The 14,516-nt window shown below is 35.6% G+C and overlaps 1 protein-coding gene across 1 annotated transcript in view; it reads left to right on the top strand.

Annotated features, from left to right (window-relative positions):
• LOC306876189 (receptor tyrosine-protein kinase erbB-4-like) overlaps positions 1–14,516 on the top strand; it is a gene marked incomplete at its 3' end in the record, with an annotated part of 320,461 nt that overhangs the window by 212,443 nt on the left and 93,502 nt on the right. The window contains exons 4-5 of the mRNA XM_079427188.1: positions 6,692–6,823; positions 8,904–8,969. Of these exons, the coding sequence (XP_079283314.1) occupies positions 6,692–6,823; positions 8,904–8,969 (198 nt within the window). The remainder of the gene's footprint in view (positions 1–6,691; positions 6,824–8,903; positions 8,970–14,516) is intronic.

Here is a 14,516-nt window from a genome sequence, read left to right as displayed (position 1 = left end):
GCTTTCAGCGCCCATCACATATGGGCCATCAGTAGGCTCCCGTGATGCTTTGCCTGCCGTGGCCACTCATGCTTGAATGTCAACAGTGTCTCGTTAAAAGTGCATTTGCTCGCAGCCAGCGCGGCACGAATGCCTGAACTACTCCCGCACAGGTCCGCGCCTTCCCCCTTTCTCTCTCCCGAACGCCTGCGGCATCAACTCCTCATAAATGCTTTTATGTAGTTAAATTAAAGCCGTTGTTCTTTTCAGGTCAGTAGTTAAATACATAAAAGTGCAATTAAATTCAAATGGAGTCTGTCTGTGTTTTATTCCTAGTTTGCCACCCCTGTTTCTCTAGATTTATGTGAAAAAATAAATCTAGAGATTTATTTTGCTCTGACCTTGGCCGGGGTGTTCATAGAAAGCCCATCTTTGAAGCTTCTTATTATTGTAGCTAATTAATGTGTAAGTGAGCAATAGTACACAGCTTTGAGCTTTCACACTAAATTCTTATTTTTATTTAGCAATAAAAATTTGAATTAAAATGAAATTGATAAAAACCCATTAAATTGATCAAAATTGACAAGTAAAGACATTTATAATTTTACGAAAGATTACTATTTCAAATAAAAGCTGTTATTTTCAGCTTTTAATTCATTAATATTGATTAATGAATCTTGAATTCTACAAATGTAAAATAAGCAGCACAACTGTTTTCAAGATTGATAATTAATTGATAATTACAATGATATTTTGAAATCACATGACACTGAATACTGTTCTAGGAGTAATGGTGCTAAAAATTCAGCTTTGCTTTTACAGGAATAAATTACATTTTAAAATGTATTTAAATGGGGAAAAAGTTATTTTAAATTGTAATCATTTCACAATATTACTGTTTTTACTGTAGTTTTGATCAAATAATCAGTTTTATAGTCAATAATGTCATATACGTATAGTAATTTTTTATCATATTTATTCATTTGTTAGTTTTACTTTTTTAAATTTATTTTAGTTTTAATTTTATTACATTTTATTGCTCATGGGTCAAATCCCAACATTGTTGACTATGGTAGGATTATATGAAGCATTCATATAATGTAGGTTATTTGGATGATTTTAAAGATCGGCCATTATCATCTGTAAGCAATCAGGATTCAGAAGGTAGAACAAATCGTTATGTGCCGTAAGTGACTTTTTTGTGAAATAAGACCAAAAAATGTCCCTTGTACTTGACCGATTCCACTAAAATGTATCTGTCAGGTAGTTTTTCTGAGAAATCACACCTGTCTCTGACAGGCGTAGACTCTATAAATGCTGTTATTTACCTATTATCTGTCTGCTTTTGAGTCATTTCTGAATTGGTCAGTTGTGATAAGAGGCACATGGAAGGAATTACTTGCATTTTTTTCTCAAATTGGACACAGAGGGACACACAATCTTCAAATTTCCGGTGAAAGATATGTACGAATCCATAAAAAGTCTTGCCGTTTCTCTCTCTTACATCTTGTTTAGCATTGATTTTAGCACACTCACTCTCACAAAAGAATAAAGACAGCATGACAGATATCACCAGATATCACCATATCTCAATGGTGCAAAAGAAAAATGTTCGGTTGAACTACAATTAAAACGGAAAGTGTTTATTGTTCTCACAAAGTCCTGATATGTTGGGTTCAGGGTGATTTTTGTTCCCCTCAACAGAAAGAAAAATCACTCTGTGTTCCCTCTCGTTGTTTGCTCAACTTTACTCATTGCATTTTTTACCCAGACAGCATCTCCTTGGTAACACGGCTGGAGAGGCCAGGCTGTGTGGTGCAGAGGCTCACTTTGATGGATGGCACAGAAGATCACCTATTTGTACAGTGGCGGCAGGGGAAGTTGGCACAGTCTGGCATATCATTCCTCATAAGCCCTGCCAGGCTCAGTCCCTCTGTGCCACACGCAGAGCCAGACTGCTGGCAGTGACTGGCATAAGGCCGGGGTGATGTTGGCACTCTGTGATGAATAGACGGCCATATCTATTCCTGAATGGCTTGGTCATCTTATAAAGGAAGTGTTACAGTGAATGAACTACTGGATTAGGACTCTGTGGTTGTTAAAGAAGACACTTGACTAGTTCAAGTTGAGTTAATGAAAGATCCTGCATACTGCATACTACACCGCTGGTGCCATGATGTCCTGTTCTGGTCCATTTAGTTAATGAAACTGATTGTTTTAAGCCCAGAAAAAAATAATTATCTATTAGTCTTCATATTAGCAGCGTATTTAGCCATTGTAAGCTGTTTCCATCCAAAGTTGCAAATTTAACTTGTGTGGAAAATTTAAATATTGTTGGAAACATTTGCAAATAAGCCCTAACCCTAATGTTTCCATTTCATGTGTTCAACAAAATCGTGACTTACTGGGAAATTGGCACAAAGTATCAATTATAAAAATGAAAGTTGTAACCATTGCAAAAATGTTTTTCCTACATAATAAATGACTTGCGTCTTGGTGCATGCAGACACAACGCAGTAACAAATGCTGTCATGCTATCTTGTGTTTGGAGGCGGATGCCTAATGTTTGGAAATGTAATCGAGTGACAGTTCTGGGAGGTAATTATATAAAATCATTTTGATGACGGACTTTTGCTCAGGAATTTCAGAATTATTAAAAGTACATTTAAGATGGTGTGCAATGAGATTGGCGCACTAGTTAGTCTAGTCACATAATCTTTTAGTCACATTAGGTTTTTTTTTGCAAATTGACGATTTTGTTCTTATTCTTATTGGCTAAAAATAAATCAATTGAGTGCATACATTTTTATGTGCATTTTAAGATTTTACGTGCATCTTGGCATTGCTATTCAGCAATTTTCATACAATATCCCAAAATGTGCATAGACAAAAAAAAAAAAAAAGTTTAATTTAAAATTTTAAGGCAACCAGCTTTTTGCTGATTTTTGAGTTCTCTCAACTTATTTTTGTAGGAGATTCTCAACTTTTTGTTGCATGAACTCAAAAATCTGCTGAAGTTTGTTGCCTTCTTGTTCAAAAGGTGTTCCAAAAGGTAAGATACAATTTAATATTCTTAATATTCTCAATTCTAACAGAAGCACATTGTATCTTCAGTTTATCCTCAACAGAGATGGCAATCCCATACGGCATTGCTCACACAGTAATTAAGTGAAATGATCAATTCACATTGGCAGACATACGATAGCTATATTTCATTAAACACTGAAGCACAGCAGTAGAAAATAGTTAATTACAATTAAAAATGGACTAAAATGTGTTATGTATTTTTTATGCTTATTAGTCCCATGCCATTAGCTTAGTAGCATGTTAACAGCTGATTTTGCTGAAGTCAGTTATCAAGTCAAGTCTCCTGTGTTCCAAATCAGTCACTTACAATGTTCCATTTCAGTTTGGGTGATGCATTAGCAGGATGCTGCCTACTGTATGTAAGCAGTAAAGTAAGACGGCTCACTAGGTTTTGTAACAGAGCCAAGACTCATTTTACTCTAACATGCTTCAAGTTCTTCCATGTTTTAAGTGCGCAGGTTTGACACGATGGTGTGTGTGCATGTACAGCGTTTCCCAATGACTGACATTAATGTTTTCACTTCATTTGAGACAAAATTTAATCTGTAGCTTTTACAGACCCAAAAACAAGTCAAACAGTCATTCAAATGAAACCAGCTGTCATGATAGCCGAAAGGAACATGCTTTACTGAACCCAGCACTAGTGCTGGCATCTAGACTGCCAGTGTGTGTGTGTGTGTGTGTGTGCTTTCCTACCCCTCCAGCTGTGTGTCCTTTGATACAGGTAACTTGCCTGCCAATCTGTGCCAGCTGAGAAACTGAGATTAGGGTGATAATGTGGCCTATTTTTCCAGATTTATCAAGTCATTCTTATGCTATAGGGTTAAATAAATAAATAAATATTAAATGGAAAAGTCAAACTTAAATGACAATCTTAAATATAATCATTAAATCTAAATATCAAATTGAAATGTTAAATCTAAATCTATAAATGTTTAACTGTTAAACACATGGTTTATGACTGACTTTCTTCATTTGAACACAAAAGAAGCTATTTTGAAGAATGCTTTTTTTTCTGTACAAAGAATGTCAGTGGGATCCAAAGTAAAACTGTCACTTTATGGACAAAACAATACCATCTTTTGTGTTCCACACATAAAATAGGGGAAACAAGATAAGAGAAGTACAACAGGGCTTTGAATGTTGTCTTTGAGAATGATGGACCTTTGAGTAAGGGAATTAATAAATTAGATGTGTAAATTAGACTTGTGCAACTAGCTTTAGCAACAACTTTTTTAATGAATATTGCATGTAAACAAATGCTATTATCTGTTTAAATGTTTAGTCTTCTCTTGTATTAATGTTTTGATATAATAACATAATACGTGCTGACTGAGCCTCTGTAGTCTTCAGTTGTGGGCTCTCTCTTCCCTTGGGTGTTTTTATCTGATGTATGCGGTAAGGTTCAGTGAAGCTGTAGAGAAATCGTCTGTAGAGACAGAAAGACAGCGTTCCCGAGTCTCCTTCAACCGGTCGGGCCGTCTGAGGACCCCTGCTAAGTTCTGCCATTGCATTTATTTGTTTTTCTGATTCTTGCCTCTGGGATAATGCAAGACATTTGCGTTCAGCCCTCCCAGCATGTCAGATGCAGAGAACGCTAAGATTAATTTATCCATTGAGCGACAGGTTTCTCAATGCCCTGTAGAGAGAGAGGAAATACACAATAACACCGTCTCCAATCATCCATGGAGTACAGTTTAATCAAGCTTTTGTTAGGCTATTATCAGTTTCAGATGGCCCGTGGTTATGAATACGTCTCATCTGCTCTTCCGCCACACGGCTAATATCCTGTATCCGTGAAAGAGAAATCCAGTGCAGTAAATAATGCAAATCTGTTATAAGCTCTCTAGTGTTTTTGTCCACGCAAGTGAGGATTACTCTAGACACGTTAAGATCATAATGTTCATTGTCGTCTGGTGTGCCCAAACAGCAACGTCTCACCCGGGAACACACGGGGAGGGGAACAACAGATTGATTTCTCTCCAAATCCGGTGATCCGTGTGAGACAGCATGATGCATATTAGGGCAAAGGATTGAGAGGCGTCTTCCTGCAGATGAAATATGAAATTACAAACCTGTTAGCGCTGCTGTCCAGAATGTCGCGCTCCAAATCCAGGATGGATCTGATTCTGATATTGTCTGAGAATGTAATCATTTCCTTCCCTCTGTTTGTGTCTGCCGGGAGTAGACATCTCTCAGAGGAGAGGAAGAAAGTGGGGAGAAATACTAAGGAAAATCAAAACAAAAATAGATTAGGGTTATTAATAGCAGTAAGAGTCTAATTTGTCTAGCCATTGTGTTAAGGGATACTTCATCCCAATATGAAAATTCTGTCATTATTTATTCACCCTCATTCCGTTTCAAACCTGTATGACTTGCAGTGTTTTCTTCTTTGGATAATAAAAGGAGAAATGTTGACAGTCATTTTATAATGAATGTGGACTGGAGCTCTCAAACTCCAAAAAGGATGGAAATACACCATAAAAATATGATAGATGCAGCCCTAATTTGAGTAGTGAGTTATTATACATCATGCAATATTTTTGTGTGATAAACAGACCAAAGATTAAGTCATTGTTCACTGAAAATGTGTTGTCTATTAATTGTGACTGGATTGAGTCACTTAGATTTGTAAACTAATCATTTAGACTTCATGAAACATATCACAATTTTACTGAAAAAAAAAATCCAAATTGAATGAATTGGTGCATCTCTTCTCTTAAACACTCTTGAATATCAAAAAGTTTGACATTTCAGTCTGTTCCTAAAGCAATCCTATCTTATCACATCCATATACTTGTGTCATGCATAACATGTATTGAGAACTCTTGATGATAATATATTAATAGTTTAGCTTTAAAATTTCGGCACCAATTGTAATTACAAAAAAGGCTGCGAACTAGTATGTTCAAGATTTGTCCTGTTGTTTCAAAAAAAAAAAAATAATCTTAGACAGTCATTTTTCTGAACTAATCATTTTTACTCACATATCATGAATTTGTTCAAAAGATCAGACTTGAATGAATTGTTCACATTGTCGTGTGTTACTTGAACAATCCTGAACATCAAAAGAGCTTGAACGTTTGGTCTATTCCTGACATAAGACTATGGTATGTCTTCAAAATACCTGCATATTTGATACACATCATGTGTTTATGATAATTTATGATAGTTTTGGTCCTTTTTAAGTTTTAAAACTTCAGTGCCTATTCATTATAATTCCAAAAAAAAAAAAAATTGTACCTTATTCAAAATATGTCACCTTTTGTGTTTCTCACGAGTCATACAGGTTTGGACCAACATGGGGGTAAATGATTAGAAAATTCCTTTTTGACTGAACTGTTCCAGTAAAGCATCAGTCTTATCTGACTGTGGATTCCAGGCTGACTAACCTGAGAAGTAGGCCAGTACTGACACCAGAGGGTCAAAAAGAGTCATTGAGTGAAGAAATCTAATTATTTTATACATTATCTTTGTGCTCCAGGGAGCCCCACCTTGCTCTTTCTATGTAACATAAGATAGTGATGAGGTCACCTTCAGAGGAAGGATACGCTCAGAGGTGTCTTCTGACATAAGTCATTAAGTAGTCAGTGGTGTTTTATTGTTACTGTCTGTGTTTTAACAGAAATTCTGAATGGAGGGGTGTATGTGGACCAGAACAAGTTCCTGTGTCATGCCGATACCATCCACTGGCAGGATATAGTGAGGACCGCTCGCCCTGATCACCTGGTTGTGCCGTCCAATAGCAGCAGCTCATGTGAGTACTGACCAGTCAGAGCACAAGGGACAATACTAAAATGGATTGTTAATACAGTACTGTTTAAGTTTGGGGGCAGTACGAGTTTTTTGCTCACCATGGCTGTATTTATTTGATTCAGAAAACAGTAAAAATATATTATGAAACATTTTTGTGGTCTAAAATGACTTTTGTATTTTTAAATGTGATTTATTCCTATGATGCAAAGCAGCAGACATTAATGCAGTACATTACTGCAGTCATCAGTGTCACATGATACTTCAGAAATCCTATTGTACTGTATTAATTTATTCACAAAATAAAAAATAGAAAACTTACTGACTCCAACCTTTTGAATAGTAGTGCACTATTGTTATTTCTATTCATCAAAGAATCTTGAAGAAAAATGTTGTACAGTGAAAAAATGTCATTATTTTTTGGATTTGTAGTTCACTCCCAAATGAAAAATTAGACACTATTTTGAATGCTCATGTCAATCTAAACCTGTGCTGTTAGTGTGCCCACACACTCACAGCTTTTTTATCATACAATGAAACCAGGGAGCTGTCAAGCTCCAAAAAGGATTTAAAAACACCATAACGCAGTTCATGGGTCTATTTTTATTCGGTCAATATGACCTGCTGTTGTATTTAAAAATAAAACAGCATATGGTAACAATATAAGGGTAATTTTTAATTTTGGCATTAACTAAAAGCTTGTTTTTACAGCTTTGAATGATAATTTGGAGAATGTGTCCAGGCTCACGTTATACCCAATCAATCTTCTTTATCTGTTTTGCCTCCCCACTCTCCAAATCTAGGGTGTTGAATTTGTAATCCACTGTAATCTCTTAGTGTTTTGGGAGAGGGATTGTCCTCATTGATGTTATTTAGTTATTTAGTGAGGTTATTTACATTGGCTATTAAAAAAACAAAAAAAAAAAAAAAAAACAACAGGGAATAAGCAATGCACCTTTCACCAATTAAAATGTAATCCTGCCCTTCCAGCCAATGTTTATCAATTACTTTTTTCCAATGTTTGTAACCTTCAGATTAGGTTAGAAGCAGCGGTGTGGGCAGTAAGGAAAAGCATAGAATGATCTTGACGGTCAATGTAAACATTAAAATCAACCAAATGAAACCTTGAGCATCTCTGGCATTATTTACTCATCCTTATTTTCAAACCTGAATGACATTTTAATGACCAGGAGCTTCAAAGTTAAAAAAGCACCATAAAAGTGGCCCGTACAACTCATGGCCTATTTATGGTATATGGCGTCAGAAGTGAGATTATAATTGTATAGATTACTTTTATGGTGCTCCTTTGTCTCTTTATAGTGCTACAGTGTAAAACACCATCTAATTTCCATAGTATGATGGTGAGGAAATGAAGACTGAGTTTTCATTTAGGCTGAGCTATTAGAAAGGCAATGGAGCAGCCCTTTCTTACCATATCTCACAAAAGTTTACAGTGAACGACAGAAATCAAGTACTAAGGCAGAAAAAGAGGAAATGAGACACGGAGTGTAAGAAAAAAGTTATGTTTAAAAAGGGAAGATAGTCAAAAGTGCCTGGCCCATGTCGCTGAAGAGAGTAAGCCACTAGTGTAATTACTCTTAACTGAAGTGGAACAGGGACAGAGGACAACACTCCATCAGTCAGCCATGCTTACACTGCAATTGCCCAACAGTCAATTAAGCTTGGGTGGCAGAACAGCCACCGCAGCTGAGTGTAGCAAAGCCATACGGGCCGTCTCCGCTGGGGCAGAGCTCTAGAAAGTCATGGACAACATTTTTCTGTCAACGACGACTCATTCCCACTTCATCAGAACAGGGTCAGTGCAGATGAAAAGAGTTCCGTCCTATAAAGCAGAATGATCCAGATTGCGGTTACTGTGATATAACATTATGACAGTACATGAATAATGTGATGACATAATGATATGGATGGTGTGATTAGAATCCACACCAATCAAAATGGACACTGATCTTCCTGGTCTTATCGGTGAATGTTATTTCAAATAAATACTGTATGTTTGAGTAATCTTTTACTAAAATGCAGAAACTTGTGATCACTAAGTGTTTTATCTTTCCTGGTTGCAGGTCAGAGGTGTCATAGAGGATGCAATGGACGCTGTTGGGGGCCAAAGGAGGACCAGTGTCAGAGCTGTGAGTGTCAGAAACTCAATAGTGACTTAAAAATGGGCAAAAAAAAGTGGGTCAGTGAGAAATTACACTTCCACAATACCGATAGCTTTAATAATTTCCGGATTTACAAACTCTAGTGTGTGACGATCATTCCTTCCTTCCGCTTTCAGTTACCCAACAAGACCTTTAACCAATACACTGCATCCATGTTTGATATGATAAACCATCATTTTTTTTGTTGTTTTACCATTTGAAAATGAAACAATAAAAATAAAAATTTATCCCAGAGACATGGCCTAGCTCTTAGCAGACATGCACTAATGATCTGAGCTGTGGTGTTCATGCAGGCAATACGAGTTCAAATCTAGCTCATGACACTTAATTGTTGCTTTCAAATGATTGCTTATTTGATGTAATGGATGGAAACAGATTTCCATTGTCGTTATTCTATTCTATTAGGCCAAACTTTATTTTAAGGTCCAGTTCTCGCTATTAACAAACAATTAACATGACTTTTGCCTCAATAAACTCCTAATTTGCTGCTTATTAATAGTTCGTAAGGTAGTTGTTAAGTTTAAGTTTAATAGTTAGTAAGGTAGTTGTTAAATTTATGTGCTAATAAACAGCCAACAGACCTACTAATAATGAACTAGTTAATAGAGAGAATTGGTTCCTACAGTAAAGTGTGTGTGTATATATATATATATATATATATATATATATATATATATATATATATATATATATATATATTATACAGTATATATACTGCCGTGCAAAAGACCGTAACTTCGATTTTTGTCGAAAATGAGTTATTGATATTTTGTGGGACATTCAAGACATCCTTTATCATGTGCATAAGTAAGAGTCAATTTTGTTGTTTTTCTGGGAAAATAATGGGTGGTCTCAACCATAACTTTGAAAAGTCCCAGGGAAACCAAGGCAGAACACTGTATAACACCAGTTACGGTTCTTTCACTTTGTTTGGAATGCTCAAATTGAGTTACGGCATTCTGCCTTTGTTTAACTGCACGTCAAAATTAAGTTACGGTTACGGCTTGTAGTTATACGGAGTTCTGCCTTTTTTTTTTCACTGTATGCCGCATTTAAATACGGTGTAGACAAATGAATTAGATAGATCACAATCTACCAAACAGCTCCATATAAAAAGCACTGTAAAGACTAGATAGCTTGGCAGCAATACGTAATCGTGAATAACCTTTAAAGATTTTTTTTTCCTTTTTATAATGCAGATTATTCACCAGGCTGTCACTTCTAGTTGGACGTGTGTGGACTCGAATGTCGTAGCATGTAGCATGATCAGTCATAAAATCAGTAGCCTACTAACAGTTCGCAATTAAATGCATATCCTACCTTTTCTTGTAACCCGATAAAATCAATCCATGGAGATGAACGTCGTGGGAGATGTTTAATCCACAAGCATTCTGGGCATTATTCCTGATGGCTGGCATTCACATCAATCGACAATTCATTCTTTTAGGTTAGGCTATTTAATTCAAGTCAATATAAAAGCAACTATGCTATGTCTAGCATTCTTTTATGTTATTGAGCATAGCAAATAAATTGGTTGCAAAATGGTCACGTTTTACTTTTAGTCTGCTTGTTATGGTAAAAAACAAACAAAAAAAAACATTAATACAGTCACATTATTATATGCAACAGCCAATATGAGATAACCCATGATCAGTAGATTTTAGACAGGTGTTACTGTGATGATTTTGTAAATGGTGGTCAGCAATCAAATATTGATAATGTTGAACTTACTGCATTTTGCCTTGGTATGACTTCACACTTTTTGAAGACAATGCAAAGCCAGAGTACAGTGACTTCAAAATAGGGGTAAAAATCAATTTTGAGCTCACAATTTTTTTAATGTAGATCATTTTCATTACTAAAACATCTAATTGCCAAATTTCCAGTGTCCTACCTATAATTAATTTGGCTGGACAAATAAAAAACTTTAAAGTCATTTTTATCAGTTTCACACTCTAGCGAGTTAAGGTCTTTTGCCTTTGTAGGGCAGTATATATGTTTACAAATCATGAACTACGAATTTTGCCCCAATAAACTCATACATTTCTGCTTATTAATAGTTATGTTATGTTAAGGTATTGGGTAGGATTAGGGATGTAGAATATGGTCAGGCTGAATATGTGTTTTATAAGTACCAAAGTATAGAAGTACATAACTTAAGTACATAAGTATAAAGTATATAAGTTTATAAGTACAGGCAATATGTTAATAATATGTATGCTAATAAACAGCTAGTTAATAGTGAGAATTGGTTCCTATACTAAAGTGTTATATTATCAGCCTAATAAATTATTATTTATTTATTTATTTGTTTGTTTGTTTATTTATTTATTTTATTTGGTTTTATTTGGTTTTGTGGTAAAGCGTGACAGCACTGTAAAAAAATAATTAATAAATTGTTAAATAATAAGTAATAATTTGCATCAATTTATGTTTGAGCTTAGGGTCAGATCAAGAGAAACATTCAATTAAGTTAAAATTACAACTGTAATCTTTGGTATAACATATGTTTTTGCTCAGGTGGCCAAAATGTCTGTTTTGCTCAGCAAGAACATGAATTAGAGGGAACATTGGTTGAGACCATTTTCTAAAAGCATTATGCTATTCAAGGCCATGAGTTACAGTGATTTTATCTCATTTCAGCCGGGGTTAAGCACTCCATGTTGTGGCTCTAGAATACCTCTGTCTAGTAGTACAATAAGTGGTACAATCTTTCTACAATCACTGTAATAAACAGCCTATATTGTGGCTTCTTATTCATTTTTAAATTTCATATTACTTTGCATAGCATACCTTATCAACCAGGATGGAGAAAAAAACCTCTCAGAAGTAACTTTTACTCATGAATATAATATGTAGACTCTGCAGAGACAGCCGCCAGAGTGAGGTGAAGAGTCGTTCCACTCTGTGAGAGTTCTCCAGCTTTCTCCACAGGCTCGGTACGGCACCTCCAGCAGGCCGTGGCACACCGCTGCCCTCCCAGTGGAGGATAATTGAAGAGAGACGGGCAGCCTGACTCTCCCTCTGCTCTCACACGTAGCCGCAGAAACCAGCTGCACTTAAAAATGCTGAGATTAATTACTTCAGGTCCCTCAAAAACTTTCACACGTAGCCAGATTAACCATCTTTCTCTTACAAGCTTCCTTTCAACAAGCTTGATAACAACACCCCATAACTCTGATTTCCCCAGACATGCTCTTATAATGCAAATGCTAAGTCAGACTGCTCAAAAACATGTCATTACCCCTGCCTTGAAAAGCTCGCTAACACACCCGTAAGGATCTCTTTTTAAGGACAAAACACTCAATTTGCCCCGGATTTATTTCTCTTGAAGATAAGAAACCAGTTTTGAAATTTTCATGTTGGAAAAAAAAACTTTCATGGCAGATAGTTTGCATTACAGTCCTCCTGTGACATTAGCATGAGCTGGAAGAGATAGAAAGCTAATGGATCATTTCTGCAGAAACTTTTCCACGGAATTTGAACGCCTTTCATTGACTAAGTTATAAACATCCCCTGATTCTTGCATATTCATATGCAATTCATATGTGACCCTGGACCACAAAACCAGTCATAAGTAGCACGTGTATATTTGTAGCAATAGCCAACAATACATTGTATGGGTCAAAGTTATCGATTTTTCCTTTATGCCAAAAATCATTAGGATATTAAGTAAAGATTATGTTCCATGAAGATGTTTAGTAAATGTCCTACTGTAAATATATCAAAACTTAATTTTTGATTAGTAATATCTGACCCTGGACCACAAAACCAGTCATAAGGGTCATTTTTTTTTAAATTGAGATTTATACATCATCTGATAGCTGAATAAATGTTGAGAAAATCTCCTTTAAAGTTGTCCAAATGAAGTTCTTAGCAATGCATATTACTAATCAAAAATTAAGATTTGATATATTTACGGTAGGAAATTTACAAAATATCTTCATGGAACATTTTCTCAATATTTAGATTTTTTTTTACACCCTCAGATTCCAGATTTTCAAATAGTTGCATCTCTATTTGAATCTCTAGCTTTCTAATCTTAATTTAAAAAAAATTGACCATTATGTTTTGTGGAACTGGGTCGCATATGGATCTGAAAATGAGTTTGAAACCATCCTATGTTCTCCTGTCACTGTTTTATTAAATTTTGTGGTATTTATGTAATATGTTTCCTAAATATTTTGCTTTTACTTTAGCATAAGCTTTTATTTTTCATGTTTTCGTATTATGTTTCACCTTTTCTCCTATAAAAGTGCAGAAAATCTGGTTATTCTGTGTGATCTTGCTAATAGTATTTCTGTGAGACCATGTATCTGTATTCACGACAGTATCATCACACAGATGAGCAGAGCAGAGCAATTTCACTTTCCTGAATGGCAGGAAAACGATCATGTACCTGAAATTTGTACTGCCCTGATGATATCACCATTTATTCATATAATGGACAATCATTTTTATAGACTTCTCCATACAGTAAAATGGTTTGGCGGGTCAAGTAGGAGAATATGAGCCTTTTCCCTTCTCAAATACACCCTAATTAATCATAATGTCCTTCCTGCTTCCTCTTTCCTCTCTCTTCTGCAGATGTACCTGTCATTTCACTCTGTCCCTCCATCTGGGTACCAACATGCTCTCATTCTTCTCGCTCAGTTTTGTTTTCATTCCATCTTCAAGAGCTCTGAGAGAAAATCTGTTATTTAAATGGAGAAACCATTTATTTGAAAAGGCACTGTCTCTCTGTGACTGTGTTCTAAATCTAGCAAGCATACTAACTATAATGGACCCACATAAGTAATCGATTTGGAACAGCAACTCCAAACTGTACATCATACAAATAGCAAAGCACACAGGAGACTCAATAGAGCTTTGCATTAGTGTGTTGCTTCTTACAGTATATACGTGAAACTTCACACACAATATTGAATAGAACACACTTTCTCATTTCAATGAACTGTTTTATCAGTACTTTTCATTAAATTGTATTTATTGAAATAATTGTACTGTTGTCCTGTTCAAAGTTTTGGAGTCAGTATTTTTTTTTATAAAATAAAATAATACTTTAATTTAGCAAGGATGCATTAAACTGATTTTTATTTTTTTTTCTGTGAGGTAAAAATGTTGCCGACATAAGCAGCTCACTAGGTTTTGGAGCAGAGTCTGTTCTCTCTTTCTTTTTCTGTCTTGTATATTCTGATCTCATTTAGATAGTCGTAAGCAAACCTTTGCTCTGCTTTCACAAAGACACTACATGTCACCGCACTGCACCAGATAAGTCTGTTCTCTCTCCTCTCCCCTCGTCTCGTCTTTTCATCGCAACGGCTAAATCCGCAGCCCGCCTCGCCACCAGCCGCCTAGCTTGAGTAGTCTAAATTGTCGAAACGATAAGGAAGAAGTAATTGGAGAACTGTGTGACTGTGAAATAGATTTGAGTTCCATCTAACACTAATGAAGCTATTAAGTAAGTTGAGAGCATTAAACATTCTTGTCGGATTTTTGCTGTAGCTTTCCTGT

This window comes from Barbus barbus (genome assembly GCF_936440315.1).
Source record: "Barbus barbus genome assembly, chromosome: 10".
NCBI classification, from domain to species: domain Eukaryota; kingdom Metazoa; phylum Chordata; class Actinopteri; order Cypriniformes; family Cyprinidae; genus Barbus; species Barbus barbus.
Note: the sequence above shows the minus strand (reverse complement) of the source record. Positions and strands in the feature narration are given on the sequence as shown.